The 25,218-nt window shown below is 32.3% G+C and overlaps 1 protein-coding gene and 1 pseudogene across 1 annotated transcript; one reads left to right on the top strand and one right to left on the bottom strand.

Annotated features, from left to right (window-relative positions):
- Window positions 1-2,531: 2,531 nt before the first annotated feature.
- LOC111997426 (ammonium transporter 1 member 2-like) lies at window positions 2,532-3,827 on the top strand (annotated as a pseudogene).
- Window positions 3,828-11,497: 7,670 nt separating this feature from the next.
- On the bottom strand, window positions 11,498-19,702 carry LOC112037987 (uncharacterized). Its single transcript, XM_065779190.1, has 4 exons — window positions 19,697-19,702; window positions 18,424-19,095; window positions 13,598-14,281; window positions 11,498-11,732 (listed from the first exon to the last, which is right to left on the bottom strand). The coding sequence occupies exons 1-4, from the start codon at window positions 19,700-19,702 to the stop codon at window positions 11,631-11,633; spliced, it is 1,464 nt and encodes a 487-aa protein (XP_065635262.1). The 3' UTR covers window positions 11,498-11,630.
- Window positions 19,703-25,218: the final 5,516 nt, after the last annotated feature.

Raw genomic sequence — 25,218 nt, 5'->3', positions numbered from 1 at the left:
TTCTTGCGCACCTTGAAGAATCTCTAGTAGCAGCATGAAAGTCACATGTTGCTTCCATTGTCCGACGCTTCCGATTCACGATTGTTTGAAGTTCGAAGTGGTATCCTCTTGGTTCCTAGTGTGGCTTGCTGAGTTTCTTCTTTCTTGCATCATTCCCATGGGTTTGGGTTGGCCTAACTGGGCTTTGGTGGGTGCTTGGTTCACATCGGACCCTCCATTCTTCTGCTTGGGTTGCGGTGGAAAGCTCAGATTTCAAAGTGCATATTCGACCCGAATTTGGAAGCTGAGACTGAGTCCAAACATTTGGTCATGAATATCAATTCTTACACATCTGCTAGGTCCATCTGACATTGGGTTCTCAAATGTCCTATATGGCCACGTTACTTCTTGCGCACCTTGAAGAATCTCTAGTAGCAGCATGAAAGTCACATGTTGCTTCCATTGTCCGACGCTTCCGATTCACGATTGTTTGACATGGTGGTTAGCTATGGTGGAAGATGGAAGGTGAAGGTGGCGCAAAGCTGTGAAAGTGGGATATGATTTTAAGGTGGGTTTAAAAAATAGAGAAATGGCAGACTGGAAAATGATAGAGAAAGATTCTAAATATAAACTTTGATGATGATATGGCTTAATTTAATTAGTTAGTTATGTTGTGCTACTTGTGCACTTGTGCATGATGGCAATCTAATGAGGCACCAATCTTGGTTTATGATTGGCCAATAATTCTCTAGGACAATCTAATGAGGCATTAATCTTGGTTTTTGTGCGGACTTGTTTCATTGTTCAGGTTATTACTTTTCATTTTTATTACTATTATTATTATTTTTAAATAAATAAATAACTCAATTATTATATTTTTAAGAACAGTGTTTTTTTATTTTTTTTTCATGGAAAAGAACCGTGTTTATTGTTCGCAATGTGTGCAAACACACACTATCCAATATATTTGAAAATATCAGAATTTTAAATGAGTCAAACTTTTTATGTTAACCAAAAATTGTTTTCTTTTTTTACTCATTTTTTATGATGCTACTAAACATTAGAAAACATGAAAAATTATCTTTACACAAGGTTTTTTTTGTTGAAACAAACAAAGCGTAATAGAATATTAACAAAATTTTGTCTTCTTTCACATTTTAATGAGATAGGTTTGATACTTTCGTTGATATGCTTTAAAATGACCCAAATTTACAGCCTTCCCATTTCAGTTCAGCACTTGAAAAGAAACTTCTAGAAAATTTCACTCAAATCTTTTAAGTAAGTTGATGACCTTGAGCAACATACGGTTACCAGAACTCAAATTCCTCATCAACTATCTACCATTATCAAAAACATGTTTATTTTGCAAAAGTTTACAAATTCAGAAGCAATCCATTTTCCCAACTACAATTGGTGTTTAAATCTCTGCCCCAAAACTAACAAGCAGTGTGTACTACTAGTCTACTACCAACAAAACTAAAGAAATACCACAACATCAAGTTTGTAAACAGAACAAAAATTTAAAATTAAAAGTAAAATAGGAAATGACTATTTAATTTATATTAAATAAAGTCATACAACCATAATATGGTTTTTACATGTTGACAAATTTTGTAAAAATTCTTATGGGATATCATAGACATCTCAGCCCCTTTTACATTCAAACTTAACTTGCCGAATTTCTTTTTTCATATTATTATTATTATTATTTTGGAGGGGGTGGGGGGTGAAGCTGTGAAGAACTTACAGTGGGAAGCAGATAGGACAAGAAAGAAATAACCTCCTTATGAAAAATTTCACAAGAAGCTCCCAGTACATTGTTCAAAGTAAGGGCGTAGGGCTTCCCAGACTTTGAAGCAAGAAAAAGAGTAGCAGTAGCAATCAACTGCAGCAGAGCAAGATTAGAATTAATAAACTGATATGCAACCAGATTAATAAATAACATTTCAAAAGCAAGTAGAAAATGACTTCCAGTGGTCTCTGGAAAATTTCACCTCATCCCCTCTAAAAATAAGGAGTTGAGGGTGAGGTGTATTGTCCGTTAAAACTAAATTTCAACCCAAATAAAGAAAGAGTCACCGGATCTAAGAAACCCCCAACACAGCTAAGGACCAAAAAAATAAAAGGACACTCACCAAGAAGTTATAATCTGAGAGAGCTCACTGAAAACCCATCTCTTTATCATATATACTTTTCAAGCCCACAAGTGCCTAAAACGATTGAAAGCAAGCTCTGGTGTCAAGCATCAAGGGAACAACTAGACAGAGACTTGCAGTGAGGAATAATGATGTGTTGTAGTAGTAGAACCGCAGAAGTAGTAATGGCTCTTTAATTTGTAAAAGTTTTAAAAAGTAAAAAATAAAAGTGGATAAAACATCAAATAAAATTAAAGATTATTGAAGAAAAAGATTTTTCTTTTTTCGATGACCTAATTTATCTTGGTGTAGAGTTTAGACCACGGTTTTAAAAACCGTACCAGGGGTAAAATCGGATTTACCTTTAATTCTCAGTTTAACCTGATTTTTGACTAATTTTATTGATATTAACCGGTTATGGGGGTATTTGACTGGATTGGTGGTCGGTTACCTGTTCAACTGGTCAGACCGATCTGTTCAGTCCGATTTTTGAAACCCTAGTTTAAATTGTAGATTCCTTTCTTTTATAATAGAAAATGAATATGAGAATATAAGAAAACCATCTTTTCACCTTATATTATAAGTCTTCTCTATCCCTTTTATTGGCCGCCACTTCTTTGGTCTAACAGATTATCCTAATTCCAATGGAGACTATAGCAAACGTTGGAATTACTAATGGGTCCATTATTGAGAGAACCCAATTTGAGGTTATCTTATCTACTCTTCATTTTTAACCGGTTTTGTTTACCCTATAGTTTTACATTGGTTTCAACCTAATGACAGTTGGGCCAGCCCAACTCAGGCCGATGATCTTTTATTCAGTTCAGGTGTCACTAACTTTGCCGGTTCAAGAGTGCTTCACATGTTTGGTGGCATAGCAGGCTTGTGGGGTGCATTTATTGAAGGCCCACGATTGGCCAATTCGACCAAGCAGGCAAGTCCATGACTTTATGTGGTCATAGCGCGTATCTAGTCATGCTCGGTTCATTCTTGTTATGGTTTGGTTGGTATGAGTTCAACCTAGTTCATTTCTCACGATAGCGAGATCATACAATGATAGTGGTCTTATTACAATGCAATGTCATTGGGAGGATAGTTGTCAACACAACATTAGCCAGTTGCACAGGTGCCCTTACAACCTTGTTTAGCAAACGCTTATTGGTGGGACATTGGAATAATGTGCTAGACATTTGTAATGGTCTGCTAGCAGGATTTGCTGCAATCACCTCAAGGTGTTCAGTGTACTGGAACCTTGGGCAACAATCCTACGTGGCTTTGTGGCTCCTTGGGTTTTGATTAGGTGCAACAAGCTTGCAAATAAGTTAAAATATGATGACCCACTAAGGCAGCACAATTACATGGTGGGTGTGGAGCGTGGGGGGTTTTATTCACAGGATTGTTTGCAACGACGTCGTATATGAATGAGGTGTATCCGGGTCAACCCGGTAGGCCATACAGGTTGTTTATGGGAGGTGGAGGGTAGCTATTAGTAGCACCAATTGTACAAATATTGGTGGTGTCAGCTTGTCAGGGTGGGTCATGATGGGACAACTTTTTTTTTTGCTTAATAAAATGAAGTTGTTAAGAGTGTCAAGGGATGACGAGGTGGCAGGCATGGATATGACAAGGCTTGGTGGTTTTGCTTATGCTTACCATGATGAAGATGATCAATCTATTAAGAGCATTTGTAGCAGTGGTGGTATAAAGCAATAATGCTATATTTTAGCTCCACATTCATTAAAATGGTGCTCCAGCAGTAGAGCTAAAGCAAAAAAATATAGATAATTCGCTACAGTGCACATCTAAAAATAGATGTGCACTGTTGCTCACATCTAAAAAAAAAAATGTTATTTTATTTTGCGTTCACACTGGGATTAGAATATTTTATTTATTTTTTCTTTCTTCTCCTTCCCCATTTCAACCCGATGCTCCTCTCCTCCTTCGCCATTTTTTTTTTTCTTTTTCCTCCTTCCTCCACTTGCCGCCAACCCAAGCGCCTGCCCAGCGCCGATCGCCTCAGACCCAAGCGCTGACCCAAGCCCCTGCCCAGCGGCGATCGCCTCAGACCCAAGCGCCGCCCAGCAGCGATCGCCTCAGACCCAAGCGCTGACCCAGCGCCGATCGCCTCAAACCCACGCCCCCGATCGCCTCTAGCCTCATGGATCAAAGTGGCTTCCCTCACCTCCACTCTACTGCTGGGTCGTGGTTGTGCTCCGGTGTGCGTTGGCTGTGGCTGATGGTAGAGTGGGTTTGTTTTGTGGTGCTGTGAGTTTTTTTTTTTTTTTTCCCTGCTGTGGACTGGTGGTGGTGGTGGTGGTAGTGGTTGTGGGTGTGGCTGATGGTAGAGTGGGTTTGTTTTGTGGTGCTGTGTTGGCGGTGGTTGTGCCGTGTTTTGTGGTGCTATGGGTTTTTTTTTTTTTCCTGCTGTGGTGGTGGTGGTGGTGGTGGTGGGTGTGGCTGTGATTGATGGTAGAGCGATTGTGGTTGGTTGTGTGGTTGTTTTTTTGGGTAAGAGGATATATTATTTTATTGGAGTAGTTATATTATTTTATTGTGATGTATATATTATTTTATTGTGTTAAAAGTTAAAATAGATCCACTGCTGCAGCATGTGTGTAGCTAAAATAGATAAAGTGACTTTTTATGTAGCTAAATAGCTAAAATTTTGCCTTCACTGCTGTGAATGCTCTAAGCATGCATATTTGATGGGGAAGATTGAGACTAACATTGAGACCCCACCAGCTAATCTTAGTTTACCATCAGCGGATGTGTGATCAGGCTTTTTTTGTTTGTAGCAAAATAATTAGAGGAAAAAAAAAAAAGTAAACTAGAATATATATATATATATATGTGTGTGTGTGTGTGTGTGTGTGTGTGGGTGGGTGGGTACCATATGTATGAAATTTAAGAAGTGGGAGAGCATGCTATTGGTTATTGTAAGAACAAGTCTACGTAGTATGTTCTTTTGATGTTTTTTATGGTCCTAAACCTTTTGAATCTTGATAATATAATTTGTAACCAGGCTAAACATTCAGCATTGGTGTAATGCATTAATAAAAGTTTTCCATTCACAAAAAAAGAAAAAAGAAAAAAAAAAGGTGTAGAGTTTTAAATTTAAGTAAATAAGTTGAGTTTGTCTCCTTTAGTTTTCTTTTAATTTTTTATTTGTTTGATGCAGAAATTCCAATTTAATTCATAAACTTCCAACTGTTATGTTTTTACCTCTTAAAATTTGAATTAATATAAAATCGTTATTGTTCTATTCAAATTAATGGATATTGCATCTTGTGGACAATTTTCAATTTGCACAATTTAGTTTTACAGAATTTTCAATTGTTATATTTTGACCTCCAAAAATTTGGATTGAAAAGAAATTATTAATGTGCATTGATATAAAAATGTCAATGATTCATTTTATTCTAAATCTTATGAGGGTCAAATTTAGTAACTAAAAAGTTTGTGATATAAATTGTTACATGGGGTAACTATGAAAGCACTCAAAAGAAATTATGTTAGAGAGATAAACACCTTGGGGAGACTCATTAAGTGGTTAATATAACATATAAAGACACATTTAACCCAAAAGGCCTAAGTTTAACTGGTATGAGCTCAATTGTGTTATATTAATTACTCATTCTTCTCATCATTATTCAATGTGAGATTTCACTCATACATATATACCCAACAAATTATTAATGGGTCTTTGTACAAAACCCTCTCTCTCTCTCTCTCTCTCTCTCTCTCTCTCTCTCTCTCTCTCATTATAGGTTAGTTGAGAAGGTTGTTGTGGCAAAATAATTATTTTTGCTAATAAATGTAATCAATAATTTAACCTATTACTTTTCTTTTTCTTTTTTGTAAAAACATTTGAAATGGAATGAGAAAAGAGAAGAGGAGGGGAATTTGTCTTCCTATTTTTCAAATATAAGATTAGTGATGAGGTCTATCAAGTGAAAATTCAATTCACTTCATTTTGCATTGGTTACAAATACCTCGACAAGAGAACAAAAATAGAACCTAATTTTAAAAATAGGGATTGATAGAGGAGAGTGACAAGTCTCTCCCACTCCATTTTGTACCATCTTATCAAATTTTGACCTTATATATATATATATATATAATTTTTTTTAATTTTTTATGAATTATTTTGCATACTTTCTATAATACGAAAATAATTCTAGCAGGATAACGTTGGTCAGAGTGAGCCACTTGAGTATCGATAAAGCCTCTGATGGGATGGACGACCAGAAAAAAAGGCGAATAGGCAATCAACAGATGGAAGCAAAAGATAGGAAGATTAAAACTATAAAAGAAGAGCTAGAAAAGCCAAAAGGAGGGGGGGAAAAAGAAGGGCCTCCTCGGCCACAGGCCGAGGAGCATTCCCTCATTTGTAAGAAAACACTTAGCCATTTTTAAAAAATAAGTTTGGGCATGGTGATCAACGGCCAGCACCTAAGCCTGTCAGCCCACTCTCTATAAATGTATTGTTTGGGCTTGTTGGACTGAAAACCCAACACTCAATTCAAATTGAGTCCTTACATATATATATATATATATTATTTTAATTTTTTATGAATTATTTTGCATACTTTCTATAATACAAAAATAATTCTTATATATTAACAAATGAGGTGATGCTAGAAAACTTTTATTATTTAGAATAATATGAATGAATTTTGATTGGGAAATAAAATGAGTGTAAGTAAATGAGGGTGATCACACCATAATATGGTGCATGAGCATTTTTGCTAAATAATACATTGAAAAAGACATTTGCCAAAATAGTAATGTTTGAAAGTTCATTGAAAAAATAAAATTTTTGATATCTCATATCTTTTAGAGACAAGTTCAACATTCGTACTAGACATCATGTCCAAGTTAAAATTGTCTTCTAGAAAGACGAGTTCCATTTTTCAAAGGCTATTTTGCCAAATAGCTATCAAACATTACTATTTTGACAAATATATTTTTTTAAAGTATTATTTAGTAAAAATGGTCCATGGTGCATTCTCATGCAAATTGTCAAAATATAAAATATGGATTAAAAATGCAAACCACGTGAAAACCCCAAATATTTTGCCAAAGACGAAAACCCAAGCACCTGGGCGAAACACCCTCTCTGTGGCACCTCTATTGAAACTCCACTAGCGAATAACTGCAGTTCAAGATACACAAATAAGCCCTCTAGACTAAAGCTATCTTAGAACTTGAGCCCTACAAGCTCCAGGTACCAACTGACTACACCAATTCTGTTCTTCACCTAGTCTTTGGAGTCCATGCATTGAGTGGCCAACAATAAGCCACCATGTCCCCTTGGAAATGTGGTTTGCTCCAAAATATTTCCAGCTCCAAGCCAACTCTTAACTCTCAAGTATGGTGATGAAGATGATGGAAACAATCTCCTCTCAAAGATATGTCTATAATGAGAGATAAAGAGAAGGAGAATGGTAGGGATTCAATCAATGAGCAATGCAAATGCTATCTTTGTTTTTCTCATGTACACATACAAATGAAATGAGTTATGTCTCTTTTGGACTTATAAGTTGGTCGAGTGATAAGAATGACTTGTTGGACTTCGTCCTTGAGCAAGTTGCAATAGTGAATTGCTCGCGAGCAAGTCGCGACTAGCTCAGTAAAAAGGTCTCTCCTTTATCTACCACATCCAGTTCACGGGGAAGGCAAGTGTCTCATTGGTGCGACTAGTTCATGGCTTCTTCTTCATTGCAACTTTGACTAGGGCTCAAGGACATGTACCTAATTAGATTATAATCCCATAATACATGAAAAGTAAACATAATTATAAGTAAATTTGGTAAAAAATTAATTAAGCTAAGAAAAAACAAGGGCTTAACAATTTCCCACTTTGGCTATTCCGTGATGAAACATCCCTAATACAGTCTCTAGACTTAAATGTGATGGAAACAAATCATTCACACCTAATCTAAACCTGTGTTACAAACTTGAAATTAAACCTGACTCCTGAAATATTCTCACAAGATGAATAAGATGAATTAGACGTTAGACCTAACAGTTGAGGACAGTTAAAAGTATCGAATACAATGCTATCAAATAAATATGATATGATCTATATGATTGCAACTTGATCAAACAAATGAAAACCATTAACTAAAATGATCATCCAAACATATAAGTAATTAAGCACAAACATAATAAGTTAATAGCATGTCCAATATTATAATAATAATAATAAATATAAAATAAATATTAAAAAAAAAAAAAAAAACTTAAAGCATGAGATTTCTAACATCTATTTTAAGGTATTTTAATTTCTCTTTCTCATTTTTAAATTCATGAGTTTCATTTTAGAGAGTTGAAGTTCAAAACTAGGAATGTTGGAGTTTTTGAGTAAAAAACTTTTTTCTGTCAAACTTTTGCTTTGGTTGATTGAGATTTGATGTAATTGAGTGGTTTTTGGCCCTAAGGCATAATTCTCATGTATTTCTAGCTACTTTTTGAGGTGATCCCTCACTCTTTGAGTGTTGGAAATAGGACTGCATGCCAAGTGTTCGGTGAAATGTCCAAAGAAATTTTCATCATCATTTGAACTCCGATGAATCTCAATTTTGACATTGTGTTATGTATGAGTCTATGACATTACTCATGCATCATGACATCCTTTTTATCATAGAAATTGGTTTGTGCCAATTTTCTCATTTTTTCCATGTCATTGTCTTATATGCTTACTTGTGCTTATTTAAGCGTTGTCTGTATGCACCCATACTTTGCATTTCTAGTAAGTTTGTTTATACATATCATACATTCATTCCCCAATTGGTATTTGTTCTTATTCTTCTTGATCCCTTTGTCATTCATGACAAAAAATGGGAGAAATTTTTGGACTTTAGTGCATATGCATAGGAGAAGATATATTGATTGGGGGGGACTCACATAGATATTGACACTTTGTTGTTTTCTTTTAAGATGTTTATTTATTTATTTATTTTTTTTTTTGATGTTATGGTTTATCTTTTAGTTTTTAGATACCATGTGCTTATACAAATCATTACATCATGCTTTAAGTTTTTTTTTTTTTTTTTAATATTTATTTTATATTTATTATTATTATTATAATATTGGACATGCTATTAACTTATTATGTTTGTGCTTAATTACTTATATGTTTGGATGATCATTTTAGTTAATGGTTTTCATTTGTTTGATCAAGTTGCAATCATATAGATCATATCATATTTATTTGATAGCATTGTATTCGATACTTTTAACTGTCCTCAACTGTTAGGTCTAACGTCTAATTCATCTTATTCATCTTGTGAGAATATTTCAGGAGTCAGGTTTAATTTCAAGTTTGTAACACAGGTTTAGATTAGGTGTGAATGATTTGTTTCCATCACATTTAAGTCTAGAGACTGTATTAGGGATGTTTCATCACGGAATAGCCAAAGTAGGAAATTGTTAAGCCCTTGTTTTTTCTTAGCTTAATTAATTTTTTACCAAATTTACTTATAATTATGTTTANATTTATCAATTCATGTTGAAAATGGTTTTATTTTAAATCAAAAGGCTTTTAATTTGAAAGATTAGTAAAGACATATATACTTTTTTATGCTTTATTATTGTCAATTAATTTTATAAAAAAATGAAAAAAAAATTATTTTGAAAGTAGTTTAAATTGCTTTAGATATTTTTACTAACTTTTGCTATTTTTTACAAATTTATTACCTCCATTTGTATTTTAAATAATTATAAAATCATCATAGTTCAACCCTATTTTAAAAACCTTGAACCCTCCCTTTTCGATTCTTTGAACTATTTGTTTTTTAAAAGCATTGCTTGTTGGTTCATTTCCTTGTACCCGTGTTATCATTTATTCAAGTAGATTGATGCAATATTTAGCTGTTTATTGAAGTTTTATATAATTTACTATTTACTTCAAATCAATTTATTGTTAGAATATTCATTTAGGTTTGAATCCTTTACATTTCCTACAATTTACTTTACTTTGAGATGATTTTCTTTGGATTAATTTACTGTGTATTAGTTTACTTTGAGATAACTTAGGCAAATTAGGTTCACAACTTAGTCATTTAGGAACTTTGACAATTAGGATTTTCTCATTCTCATTATCTCATGTGAACTCATGCATTTCAAAACAAGTCCTATTAAGTTAAACATTTCCAAACCCTATGTCTTAGTTTTCGAAATTAGATATTCACTTCAAGTAACTTGAAAGCATAATCAAGGAACCAAGGTTAATTAAAAATTGATTTTTACTCAAACACACTCACATTGTAAGTAATTTATGGTTACCAAGAGATTAATTTCCTCTGTAGTTTGGTCTACCTTTACAATTGAAATTTATTATTATTATTTTTTCTAATCAAAACTCAGCTCAACTCAATATTTTACAAATCTAAATTATATAAACACAAATCAATTTTCAATTTATAGTACCTTGGATTTGTCAAAGAATTAGAAAAAACACTCAATAAGGACAAGGTCCCTAGTTGGCTTTCAATTTCATGATACAATCCTAGGAGGGAGGCCAAGTTAGATGAGATCTCTATGTCATAAGATAGATCTCAATGCCTTCCTTTGATTGGGGTCCCAATTATTCATCGTAAGAAAAAACGATTCAAGATAAATTTTATTCATGTGATCGATGTGGCTCTTTATCGGAAATGAATTTAATTAAAATATTTGTGGAATTTAAATTTTTAAGAAATCATATTTGGATTAAATTTGTAACTTTTTTATTCAACTTTTTGCAAATATGGCTATTTTGTACATGTCACTTGTTCATTGAGTTGTAACACCCACAAGGGTGCTAATATGCTAGAACTATTGCGAGAGATACTTTCTTGTTTTGGACAATTTTTTTTTTTCCTCCTAAATTGGTTTTGAAGAATTAGTGGCAAAACATGACCATCTGCAATCTCCACATGGGTTCCAATTGCAAGAACACTTTGAGGAGATTCCAATTGAGTAACTATTGACCAACCATACCACTTACATGTGAATATGACTCCAACTATAACAGTGTCACAATTGGTGAAAATTAGTTCATCGTAGGTTAATAGTTTACAAATTCATGGTTACAAATACAGAAGGAGTACTAAATAGTCTAGAATTACAAGAAAGTTATATAGTGTAACAATCACATTGGTTTCAAAAATAAATAATATATTGTAATAATCACATAGGTTTCAAAAATAAATAAATCACATAAAGACAACAATCAGAAATAAAACAATCAATAAAAGGGAAGATCCATCTTCTTTTGAGTTGCTCCCTAGTCATCATTCTCCATCACATTGTGTGTCCCCAACTTCACTAGTAGTTTCTCTCTCATACTAAGTAGTCTAGAATTACAAGAAAGTTATATAGTGTAACAATCACATTGGTTTCGAAAATAAATAATATATTGTAATAATCACATAGGTTTCAAAAATAAATAAATCACATAAAGACAACAATCAGAAATAAAACAATCAATAAAAGGGAAGATCCATCTTCTTTTGAGTTGCTCCCTAGTCATCATTCTCCATCACATTGTGTGTCCCCAACTTCACTAGTAGTTTCTCTCTCCAAGTCATCATTAGCGTCATGTTCACTCTCCCCACCTTCACTAGCATCAGTCTACAATAAAAGTATTTTGAAATTAAAAAAAAAAGATACAAAGTAATCCAAAAACAACATGATATGAAAGAGCACGATGTTAACATATTATGAACAATGTTCCGATCTCATCCACCAAATATGCAGATCAACTAAAACCAAAAGCGACAAGATCCAGCAATCACAAAAACCAATGTCAGCTTTATTCAAATTAGATTTCTCACATTCCACACCATTGTAAGATACTGCATTTCAAATAACAACAATAATTACGACACCAATATGGGAGTTTATCTTTTCTTTTCTTTTCTTTTTTAATTACATAATTTGGAAGCAGTTGCGGCTCCATAATTATTTTCTAGGAGTTAATAAGAAACATAAATGATACAAAATCTAAAACAAAAGAGAACTTGAATATATCACATCGAAAAAAAAAAAGGTTTTACAATTGCCTTTTATGAGGTTTCTTATTTTGAAATCATTGTATAATATTTTTATTATTAATCCTACAAGTTACATCTCTTTCAATGTACATAGCCAGACAATCATTTATCCATTAATCTCCCATTTGATTGATTTAATTCAAATTTGCTAAGATCTAAATGGGTTTTTTTCTAAGGTTTTTAATTAACAAATTTCTACTTTTGTTGTTGAGGTTATTAATTTTTTTTTTCCAAAATTTAGCTCAAATTGGTTTGTTAATGAGTCTTGTTATTTTATTTTTTAAAGGCCAAGATATTGATAACATGATCATATTCAAATTTATTTTAGTTGGACTTAAAAAATATTTAAGATCATGGTGTTCAAAATTTTATTTTAGAGGGTCAAAATTTTTTTTTTTAAATTATATATAATTTTTTTTTTTTTTGCCAATTCAGGGGGTTGAAATCATGAACCCTTGGGCTTCAAGTGGAGCCTCCACTGTTTAAAAGAGAAGAATAGATGAAACTTTTATAGGGCCATAGAGGTAAGCTTGATACCGATTTAAATTGAATACCTGGACTACTATTGTTACTAAGATACTTATAAATTAAAAGGCTCTCTAAAGGCCCAAATAATTGTTTTTTTTTTTTTTTCTTTTGTGTTAAGTAATTTGAAGAAGGCAATATGCATGAATGAAGGCCCAAAAGGCCCACATTTGTGTTTTAATTAATGTGGGTGCAATTGAATGACATCTGCTTGAATAGAAAATTTTGATGCTTTTTAATTAAACCAGTGCCAAACGAAACCTAAATAACAATCGTTAATAACTTTATACATTTTGGATTCAGCTAGCTGAGATATCAACATGATGACATACGGCAGTGGAACTAAATTAATTTGCAGCCACTTACGATTTTAAAAAAATAAAAAAGTGCCAATTCAGGGGGTTGAGATCATGAACCCTTGGGCTTCAAGAGGAGCCTCCACTGTTTAAAAGAGATGAATAGATGAAACTTTTATAGGGCCATAGAGGTAAGCTTGATACCAATTTAAAATGAATACCTGGACTCGTATTGTTACTAAGATACTTATAAATTAAAAGGTTCTCTAAAGGCCCAAATAATTGTTTTTTTTTTCTTTTTTTCTTTTGTGTTAAGTAATTTGAAGAAGGCAATATGCATGAATGAAGGCCCAAAAGGCCCACATTTGTGTTTTAATTAATGTGGGTGCAATTGAATGACATCTGCTTGAATAGAAATTTTGATGCTTTTTAATTAAACCAGTGCCAAATGAAACCTAAATAACAATCGTTAATAACTTTATACATTTTGGATTCAGCTAGCTGAGATATCAACATGATGACATACGGCAGTGGAACTAAATTAATTTGCAGCCACTTACGATTTTAAAAAAATAAAAATAAAAATAATAAGGAACTACGGCATGAAAGCATGGCAACGTACCTTTTCAGCGAACTTTTGGTCGCAAGTCTCCAATTTAGCCTCCCAATACTCTTTTATTCTAGCGTTAAGATCAACATCAACATCTCCATCCACCCCCTTTTTGATGAGTATCAGCTTGCATTGCATCCAAACAGTTCTTAGCTTTGGCGTGCTTAAGACTCCACAATAGAAAATCTTCAATTTAGGACAGCTGCCCATATTTACACTTTCCAATGATGGGAATTTGATGGTGCGATTCCCCAAATGGAAGGCTGTGAGACTCGGCAACTTAATTAAGGACAAATATGTCAAATTATTGAAAGCGATCTCATCTCCTGCTTCTGCTTCACTTCCCTCATTTGCAACTATTTCTGTCATTCTTTTGCATTCCCAAATTGCAATACGTCGGAGTTGTACGAGAGTTCTGGCTGTTGAGGGAGTTAATAAACTAATCAATACATCAGATCCGTATACTCTCAATTCCTTTAAGTAGTGGAAAGATGTGGATGAGAATGGCACAATATTCTTTAATCTGCGAAAATCTGATATTCCTGCTCTTGGAGCCTCTACATTTGGAATTTCACCATTTCCGTACAACGACAGCTCTTTTAGGTTGCAACAGAATTCTTCTGACGGTCTGCCACATGTCTCATTCGTGGCATCGCCCTCATCCAATCCCAATATTTCCAAGTTAGGGAATTTATCCTGGGAAAACGCCAAAGTAATGAACAAATTAAGGAAATAATGAGTTTAATCTCCTCTAAAACAAATTTGGGATTATATTATATTATATTACATCTAAATCCATGGCATGCACTAATTTAAATTGAATAAATTCAAGGGATATGGTTCCTAACAAGCTCACTCGAGCACAGAAAAAGTATCAGCACATTAATTAAAAAATTAAAAAGAATGAAATTAATAGCCTGAGCAACATAGATAAAAGTACTGATTCAAGGAAAATATTTAATACATTGAAGCTTCTGTTAACATGAATGAATTGAGTTCAACTAGGAGGTAGCAACTCATGGATTAAAATGTGATGCAAATTTGATGTCCAATTAGAAATTTTTAATATTAAAGCTAGAGATAAGCAATAAAATATTAAATTACATACTAAACTAATTGAACCAAGTTTTGTTCAATTTAAATTAGGACAAGACAAATACGATCTAGCATATCAAAAATAATAACCAAGAAAAAAAAAATATATATATATATATATATATATATATATTTGAATAGCTAACCAATGCACATTGGTTCAATCATCATATTATTCAGAACTAACCATGAAGAAATGGGAAAAACAAACCACTCACATCCTATTTGACTTAAGCAATTAAATCAATTGTATTTTTGGAGTAAAGACCTAAACATGAATTTGCCAATACAATTACATTTTTTTGTTAAAATTTGTTATTTCTACAAATTTAAAGTCATGAGAGCTCATGATTTAAAATTAACTAATGGCAAAATACTAGGATATTACAAATTTTACAAAATAACTAATGTTTTTTTATTATAAAATAACTAATGTGTTAGTCTTTTAACACAGCTAAAATATAATCAATTAATTTGTTTATTATATATATATATATATATATGTATATATATAATATTTTTTATATTAATCACATTCATTACCACATTAGTTTATAAACCTTTTGTAGTTAAATTGGTTACTACTTTAACATTTTTCATAACTAAACATATTTCTTTCCATTTAGCCAATGACATACCTTATTTAGTGTGCGTTTGGGAAAATCTAAAAATTTCAGCTTATTTGCAATTTCAGCTTATTTTTGCTATTATTCATGNTCCCCCCAAAAACCCCCCCCCCCCCCCCCCCCCTCTTATAGATTAGTGCAAACAACTCCATAAATTAGCCCAAACAACATTACAAAGTTGTCCAAAGAACCACATATTAGCCCTTAAAACCATAGTGCACAAATCATCAACCCAAAAAATTTAACAAAAACTTATTACTAAAATTTATAACTAATGACCAATTGAACTACCATTTTCTCTAAAATGTTAACCATTTCCTTTATTTCATTTTATAAACAAATGAAATTATGCTTAAATAAACACATTCTGTCATGTCATTGTTGCATGAGTCTATCCATCGCACATGGGCTTAAAGGATACTACATAATTTTTCCATTATGGTGGTGGAATGCAAAATTTTGCTTCAATGGTGTCTAGAATAGCAAATTAGAGGCCACCTAGGATAAAATTCTTCTAATTTAAGAGAGGCAAATTTGAAGAAATTAGTGAGATGTTAAACAGCATATACTGATATAAAAAAGGTTAAAATATTTTAAAGGAATCTGGTGACCAATTATTGTTGACTGGCTTTTAGCCTGAATGACATCTTCCCCATTTCATTTATATTTCAGTTCCCATGTTGCAAGTTCAAACCTGCCTCACCCTTTCCCTTCCCAACAAAATAAAAAATTAGAAAGAATGTTCATAAAGAACTAGAAATTTTAAATGGAAGAAGGAAACAGAAAATAATCAAAAAGATAAAATTCTTATTAGAGCTAATATCTAACTGACTTTGAAGAGTCTTTTTACAAACTCATAACTGCATATCCAATTAACCATTTTGTGCATTCAATATTTAACTGTTCAACTAAAAACCAATCCTAATTATTATACTTTCTGGTTTTTTTTTTTTTTTTTTTGGCCAAGAAATTACACTTTCGGTTAACACTAGTTAATTAAATGAAAAAAAAAAAAAAAAAACTTGGGCTTTGAACTTTAACGAAGGAGTATTAATTGATATCTACTTACTATCATTCTTAATGATAAGGGTAAATTACAACTTACCCACTTGTGATTTGGCCGAAATTTAAATTACCTACATGTGATTTGAAATTTAGCATTTTACCGATCTGAGATTGGCACTGTTAGAGTTCCAAAACCCACCTATGGCTTTTCCATTAAAAAAAAAAAAAAAATTTAACGTCAAATATCACATAAAACAGATAAAAAAGTTAGGGTTTGAAGATAACTTCCTGACTCTTCTCTATCTTATCCAAGGAACTCATGGTCAAAACTTTTTTAAATGGTTTATTTTGTTCTCAATCTATGGATTATGAGTTTCCCAAGATGACATTTGGGCCAGTTTCTATAAGCCTATGTGGAATATACACTGAAAATTAATGTTGGTTATTCACATTGCGTGTGCGTTTGGGATGAGTTTAATTTTTTAACTTATTTTCACTTTCAGCTTATTTTGATACTATTCATGAGTTTCACTGCACTATTCAGCTAACTTTTACCTTTATTTACAGTACTTTTAGCAAAAAGTTTTCAGTTTCAGTTAAATAAGTTGTTCCCAAATGGACATTGTATCTGATAATATTATAAATGCAACAGATATTTTTATAAGTTTTTCTATACTTGATGCTTAATGTCTTTACTTACATGGGGACTTTTTAATTGATCATTCTAATTTGGTTTTATGTTAATTTGTGCCTAATATCTATGACCGACGTTGGCTTAGAGATGAACAAGAATGTTAATCTTGAATAAGTGGGTTCGTATAAGTTTAGATTTTAGTGACTGATCAATCCAAGAATGAGAGGGTATAGGCCAGAGTCATAAGCTGCAATATGACTCGTTCATGCTGAGCCACATAAGTTTTCTAAATTGAGTTTTTGACCTTCAGTAAGTGCATGTACTCAAGCAATTGAAACACTTACATCTACTTTCCATCTTTTTAATTGTACAAAGTTTCACATCAAATACCCTTTCTTTTTTATCAGTTTTATGTTATGTTTTAATGTTAAAAGTTGTTCTCTAAGTGAAAAGTAATAGGTGGGTTACAGAACTCTAATAGAGCTAACCTTAGGTAGATAAAGTGTCAAATTTCAAACCATAAGTAGGCAACTTAAATTTCAGCCAAACTATGGGTAGGTAAGTTGTAATTTGCCCTAATAACAAAAAAAGAGTGAGATGATTTGAAACCTTAGTGTCTCTATTAGAGACATTAACAGGTGACAATTGAATTGCAACAAATTTGCAAGACCCTTTCCTACTCATTATCATTCTAATTTTGTTCATATTGACATTTAGACATGAAGAAAAACATGGGAAAGTTAACCATTCTAATTTTTAACTTAATAAAAATAGTAGGCAAATAATTTTGGATGTCAAAATATAATGAAAAAAAAAGGAAACTCGTGTCAAAATATAAATGTTTAAGCTATTATGCATAAGAGTTATAAATAACTGAAAAATTCCACAAAATACGTTGTTGAGGTAAAACTCTTTCGTGAGTAAGCATGAGCCAACCAACTCATATTAATTATGGAATTATTAACTGCCAAGTAAAATTAACAGATCCTCTATGTCAAACAAAAAAAAAAAAAAAAATCAAAATTAGTTTTTTTTTATTTTGTTAATTTGAGAATCCTTATTTTATTCATTGGAGGGCATTTCAATTTTCAAGACCTCCATAATTTTCTATTTTGATTGCAATTCACATATAATGAATTTATTTGAGAGAGAATTCTTAAACAATTAGTATGCATGAATGAAGGCCCACATTTGTGTATGCATGAATGAAGGCCCAAAAGGCCCACATTTGTGTTTTAATTAATGTGGGTGCAATTGAATGACATCTGGTTGAATAGAAAATTTTGATGCTTTTTAATTAAACCAGTGCCAAACGAAACCTAAATAACAATCGTTAATAACTTTATACATTTTGGATTCAGCTAGCTGAGATATCAACATGATGACATACGGCAGTGGAACTAAATTAATTTGCAGCCACTTACGATTTTAAAAAAATAAAAATAAAAATAATAAGGAACTACGGCATGACAACGTACCTTTTCAGCGAACTTTTGGTCGCAAGTCTCCAATTTAGCCTCCCAATACTCTTTTATTCTAGCGTTAAGAAGATCAACATCTCCAGCCCCCTCCTCTTTGGTTATCCGCTTTCCTTCCATCATAAAAAATCTTAGCTTTGGCGTGCTTAAGACTCCACTATAGAAAATCTTCAATTTAGGACAGCTGTGCATTTGTACTTCAACCAATGATGGGAATTTGATGGTGCGATTCCCCAAATGGAAGGCTGTGAGACTCGGCAAGTCTATGAATACCATTTCGCTCAAATTATTGAAAGCGATCTCATCTCCTGCTTCTGCTTCACTTCCCTCATTTGCAACTATTTCTGTCATTCTTTTGCATCCCCAAATTGTAATCTTTTGGAGTTGCACGAGAGTTCTGGCTGTTGAGGGAGTTAATAAACTAATCAATACATCAGATCCGGATACATGCAATTTCTTTAAGTAGTGGAAAGATGTGGATGAGAATGGCACAATATTCTTTAATCTGCGAAAATCTGATATTCCTGCTCTTGGAGCCTCTACATTTGGAATTTCACCATTTCCGTACAACCACAGCTCTTTTAGGTTGCAACAGAATTCTTCTGACGGTCCGCCACATGTCTCATTCATGGCATCATCCAATTCCAATTCTTCCAAGTTAGGGAATTTATCCTGGGAAAACGCCAAAGTAATGAACAAATTAAGGAAATAATGAGTTTAATCTCCTCTAAAACAAGTTTGGGATTATATTATATTATATTGCAACAAATTTGAACAGGGACTAGATGTATCTAAATCATCTACACATCTAAATCCATGGCATGCACTAATTTAAATTGAATAAATTCAAGGGATATGGTTCCTAACAAACTCACTCAAGCACAGAAAAAGTATCAGCACATTAATTAAAAAATTAAAAAGAATGAAATTAATAGCCCGAGCAACATAGATAAAAGTACTGATTCAAGGAAAATATTTAATACATTGAAGCTTCTGTTAACATGAATGAATTGAGTTCAACTAAAGGGATTACATGACAATATTTAATACCTAACTGTCTTTTAACATATTCGTAACTGCATATTTAATTAACTATTTTGTGTAGTCAATATTTAACTGTTCAACTAAAAACCAATTCTAATTATTATACTTTCATTTTTTTTTTTTTTGGCCAAGTTATTACACTTTTGGTTAACATTAGTTAATTGCATGGAAAAAAAATATACTTGAGCTTTGAACTTTAACAAAGCAGTATCAATTGATACCTACTTACCATCATTCTTAATAACAAAAAAAGAGTGGGGTGATTTGAACCCTTATCGTCATTGTTAGAGACATCAACAAGTTACAATTGAATTGCAGCAAATTTGCAAGGCTATTTTCCACTTATTATCATTCTAATCTTATTCATATTGAAATTTAGACATGAAGAAGAACACAGGAAAGTTAACCATTCTAATTTTTAACTTAATAAAAATAGTAGACATAATTTTGGATGTCAACATATAAAGAAAAAAAAAAAGTGTACATGTGGGAATGAGAAGAAGAACAGTCTAAATGTTTTAGTTCATTTGGCAAGCGACAAAAAGTCAGTTTTCTGAAAATTTTGAACCTATTTTGATGGCCCACACATGTAAATAAAAATAAATAAACTTTTTCCATCGTTTTTTATAGTACTTTTCTAAGCAAATAAGAAATCATCAAAATGCATCTAAATTCACTCATAACCAAATTATAAGTCTTGCATTATTAAATAGGAAAATTTCAAATTTTAAAATAAATTTGAAATTTGTATGATTAGTTTTGGGATGATTTTTTTATTTATTTATTTTTATTTATTATCATTATGTCAAGACATTTGCGAATTTCTTCTTGGTCTAAGCAAAATTGAAACCTAGTTTGTAAGTAAAACTTAAGTTTTTTTTTTTTAGAAACAAATTGAACTTAATAGATTTTCAAGAAAAGTGAAAATTGAGTAGATATGGTCCTTAATCCCCATAAAAATTTAAGCATATGAGTAAACAAATTTCAGGGAAAAAAATTACTCTAACCAAAAATGTTTAATCTATTAAGCATAAAAAAAAATTATAAATAAATTAAAATTTCCACAAAATATATTGTCAAAATAAAACTCTCTCGTGAGTAAGCATTAGCTAACCAACTCATATTAAATTTGGTAATTATATTCTGGCAAGTAAAATTTAATAGCTTCTCTATATCAAACATAAATAATAATAATATCCAAATTAGTTTTTTTTTTTAATTATTATAAATAGAGAATGCTTATATATATATATAAAAGGGAGAAATCTTATCTCTTGTTGAATTTCAAAATGTACTTAAAAGAGAGTCAATAGCAGCCTGTTATAGTATCGTCATAGAGTCAAAGCCTTTAATCGGCTTTCGAGAATCAAGCCGTATATTATCTCAAGTTCTATTTTTTCTGGATAAATTCTCCTCATCTAAATTTCATCACTAATTTTTAATTACAGATCGATGTGAAAGAACTTGAACAAATAAACCCCTATAATGCAACACAATACCTCTTCTATGAAAAAAGAATTTATTATTTATTGTAAGATTCAAAATATAGTTCCGTGATATTGGCATTTATATATACAATCCTCTAAACACATATTCACTCGTGTGCTCAAAAGCTCAACTTTTTTTCTTTTTTTTCTTTTTTTCTATTGGAGTAAAGCAGTTTTATATGAGTAAAACGCAGGCGAACGGATTCGAGAGTGGCTGAATGAGTTCATGTTTTTAGGGAGAGTTGAAATTCATTATTTCACCTTGTAACCTTTATTTCTATGAGAACTCACCGTTTATATGCCAGTAATTATTACTCTCCTTCCTTCTTAATATGTACATGACCATTGAGAAAAAGCTTGAAGAAGTGATACTATGTATTGCCACACAGTACCTCTTAAATGAAAAGGAATTATTACTCTTCTTCCTTCTTAATTCTTCTTATAATAGTTTCCTCTTTGTTAATCGTGGTCTTTAGAATATAATTTAATTAAGTTTCATTTATTGACTCAATGTGTACGTGAGAATTGCAGGTTGTCTTTCCAATCTTGAAGAAATTGGAAATAGAAGGCATGGATAGCATGAATATGATCTGGCCCGACCAACTCATTTCAGATTTCTTTGGCAAACTAGAAACACTGACCGTTTCAGGTTGCACAAATCTTACGAATATTGGTCCGCCCAATATGTTGAGAACGCTCCGAAATCTAAAAGAATTGAAGATTGAAAAATGTGGCTCCATAGAAGAGGTATTTGATATCCAAGGACAAATATTGTTGAAGAATCACGTGATATAGCAGCCGCTGAACTTATATCTTGACATTAAGAAATCTGGAAAAGTGAAGCACGTGTGGAGTATGGATTCTCAAGGAATAATCAGCTTTGGAAAATTAACGTACCATGGAAATTGAGGATTGTTCCAGTCTAAAAAGTGTTTTTCCAACATCTGTGGCAAAGGGTCTTATGCAACTTGAGAAGCTAGAGATAAATGATTGTGTATCGGTGGAGGAAATCGTAGCAAAGAAGAAGGAATAGAGATAACCACTTTGTTTTATTCCCACAATTAACCACTCTAGAACTTCATAATTGCCTGAACTCAAAAGTTTTTATCCAGGAAACCACACTTTAGAGTTGCCGTCGTTGACGGAATTGACTATTTACAAATGTGACAAACTGAAAATATTTGGCTCCAATAAGTCAAGTGTCGAAGAAACAATGGGCTGGACCATCATGCTAGTCTTATTCTACAACCTCTCTTTTTCGTCAAAAAGGTAAAACTTCCATGCATGTCATTACATTTTGTTAATATATAATATATATACTCATTGGATTAGATGTGGGTGGAGTGGGTTGAGTTCAGGCCCAGTGGTTGCATTCAATCTTCGCATACTTGTTTAAGAATTCTCGCTCAAATAGATTTGCATATGTGAATTGCGATCAAAACAGAAAATTTTGGGGTCTTGAAAATTGAGATGCCTTCAATTAATAAACTAGTTGTAATAAGCACAGAATGATAAATTTAATGATGCTATTGATNAAGGGACAAATATTGTTGAAGAATCACGTGATATAGCAGCCGCTGAACTTATATCCTTGACATTAAGAAATCTGGAAAAAGTGAAGCACGTGTGGAGTATGGATTCTCAAGGAATAATCAGCTTTGGAAAATACGTACCATGAAAATTAAGGTTGTTCCAGTTTAAAAAGTGTTTTTCCAACATCTGTGGCAAAGGGTCTTATGCAACTTGAGAAGCTAGAGATAAATGATTGTTATCGGTGAGGAAATCGTAGCAAAAGAAGAAGGAATAGAGATAACCACTTTGTTTTTATTCCCACAATAACCACTCTAGAACTTCAAAATTTGCCTGAACTCAAAAGTTTTTATCCAGGAAACCACACTTTAGAGTTGCCGTCGTTGACGGAATTGACTATTTACAAATGTGACAAACTGAAAATATTTGGCTCCAATAAGTCAAGTGTCGAAGAAACAAATGGGCTGGACCATCATGCTAGTCTTATTCTACAACCTCTCTTTTTCGTTGAAAAGGTTAGATCTAATTACAAGTTACAGCTGTCCTACTTTTTTGTCTGTGTTTATTTTATTTGGTTTTAATTATTTTTACTTAAAATTATTATTAATTTTTTAATACAAATATGTATACTGGGATGACTATATATGCTTAGCAGACTAGCCTGCTTAACGTAAGAGCACAAAGATTAGATCTTTTACAACCATCCTCTTAATTTTTAACTAAGAAGAGAATATTTACTTTTTGGTAAATTTTGAAGAAAATCGTCTTATCTTTTGACTAAGATATATTGGAACATCTTTAAATATGGTTTTACTTAAGATTGTTAAATAATTAAATTGTATACATTTATTTTAATTAATTATTAAAAATAAATATGATGTCATTAAAATTTGAATCCCGTTGATCCAATTTAAAAACTTTAAACCCTTCCATTTTTGGGTTTTTTTTTTTTTTTTTTTAAATGGTTTAACAAAAAAGGGAGAAATCTTATCTCTTGTTGAATTTCAAAATGTACTTAAAAGAGAGTCAAACATATGCACTGTTATAGTATCGTCATAGAGTCAAAGCCTTTAATCGGCTTTCGAGAATCAAGCCGTATATTATCTCAAGTTCTATTTTTTCTGGATAAATTCTCCTCATCTAAATTTCATCACTAATTTTTAATTACAGATCGATGTGAAAGAACTTGAACAAATAAACCCCTATAATGCAACACAATACCTCTTCTATGAAAAAAGAATTTATTATTTATTGTAAGATTCAAAATATAGTTCCGTGATATTGGCATTTATATATACAATCCTCTAAACACATATTCACTCGTGTGCTCAAAAGCTCAACTTTTTTTCTTTTTTTTCTTTTTTTCTATTGGAGTAAAGCAGTTTTATATGAGTAAAACGCAGGCGAACGGATTCGAGAGTGGCTGAATGAGTTCATGTTTTTAGGGAGAGTTGAAATTCATTATTTCACCTTGTAACCTTTATTTCTATGAGAACTCACCGTTTATATGCCAGTAATTATTACTCTCCTTCCTTCTTAATATGTACATGACCATTGAGAAAAAGCTTGAAGAAGTGATACTATGTATTGCCACACAGTACCTCTTAAATGAAAAGGAATTATTACTCTTCTTCCTTCTTAATTCTTCCTTATAATAGTTTCCTCTTTGTTAATCGTGGTCTTTAGAATATAATTTAATTAAGTTTCATTTATTGACTCAATGTGTACGTGAGAATTGCAGGTTGTCTTTCCAATCTTGAAGAAATTGGAAATAGAAGGCATGGATAGCATGAATATGATCTGGCCCGACCAACTCATTTCAGATTTCTTTGGCAAACTAGAAACACTGACCGTTTCAGGTTGCACAAATCTTACGAATATTGGTCCGCCCAATATGTTGAGAACGCTCCGAAATCTAAAAGAATTGAAGATTGAAAAATGTGGCTCCATAGAAGAGGTATTTGATATCCAAGGACAAATATTGTTGAAGAATCACGGATATAGCAGCCGCGAACTTATATCTTGACATTAAGAAATCTGAAAAGTGAAGCACGTGTGGAGTATGGATTCTCAAGGAATAATCAGCTTTGGAAAATTAACGTACCATGGAAATTGAGGATTGTTCCAGTCTAAAAAGTGTTTTTCCAACATCTGTGGCAAAGGGTCTTATGCAACTTGAGAGCTAGAGATAAATGATTGTGTATCGGTGGAGGAAATCGTAGCAAAGAAGAAGGAATAAGATAACCACTTTGTTTTTATTCCCACAATTAACCACTCTAGAACTTCATAATTGCCTGAACTCAAAAGTTTTTATCCAGGAACCACACTTTAGAGTTGCCGTCGTTGACGAATTGACTATTTACAAATGTGACAACTGAAAATATTTGGCTCCAATAAGTCAAGTGTCGAAGAAACAAATGGGCTGGACCATCATGCTAGTCTTATTCTACAACCTCTCTTTTTCGTCAAAAAGTAACAACTTCCCATGCATGTCATTACATTTTGTTAATATATAATATATATACTCATTGGATTAGATGTGGGTGGAGTGGGTTGAGTTCAGCCCAGTGGTTGCATTCAATCTTCGCATACTTGTTTAAGAATTTCTCGCTCAAATAGATTTGTCATATGTGAATTGCGATCAAAACAGAAAATTTTGGGTCTTGAAAATTGAGATGCCCTTCAATTAATAAACTAGTTGTAATAAGCACAAGGAATGATAAATTGTAATGAT

This window comes from Quercus suber, unplaced genomic scaffold, assembly GCF_002906115.3.
Source record: "Quercus suber isolate HL8 unplaced genomic scaffold, Cork oak 2.0 scaffold_201, whole genome shotgun sequence".
Taxonomy (NCBI): domain Eukaryota; kingdom Viridiplantae; phylum Streptophyta; class Magnoliopsida; order Fagales; family Fagaceae; genus Quercus; species Quercus suber.
The sequence above is the reverse complement of the archived record's forward strand: the minus strand, read 5'-3'. Positions and strand labels throughout refer to the sequence as shown.

Coding starts and splice junctions, on each gene's coding strand:
- LOC112037987 (XM_065779190.1), bottom strand. Junction 14,282..18,423: donor ACCAAAAGTTCGCTGAAAAG/GTACGTTGTCAT, acceptor GCGTTTTCCCAG/GATAAATTCCCTAACTTGGA. Junction 11,733..13,597: donor ACCAAAAGTTCGCTGAAAAG/GTACGTTGCCAT, acceptor CTTTTATTGTAG/ACTGATGCTAGTGAAGGTGG.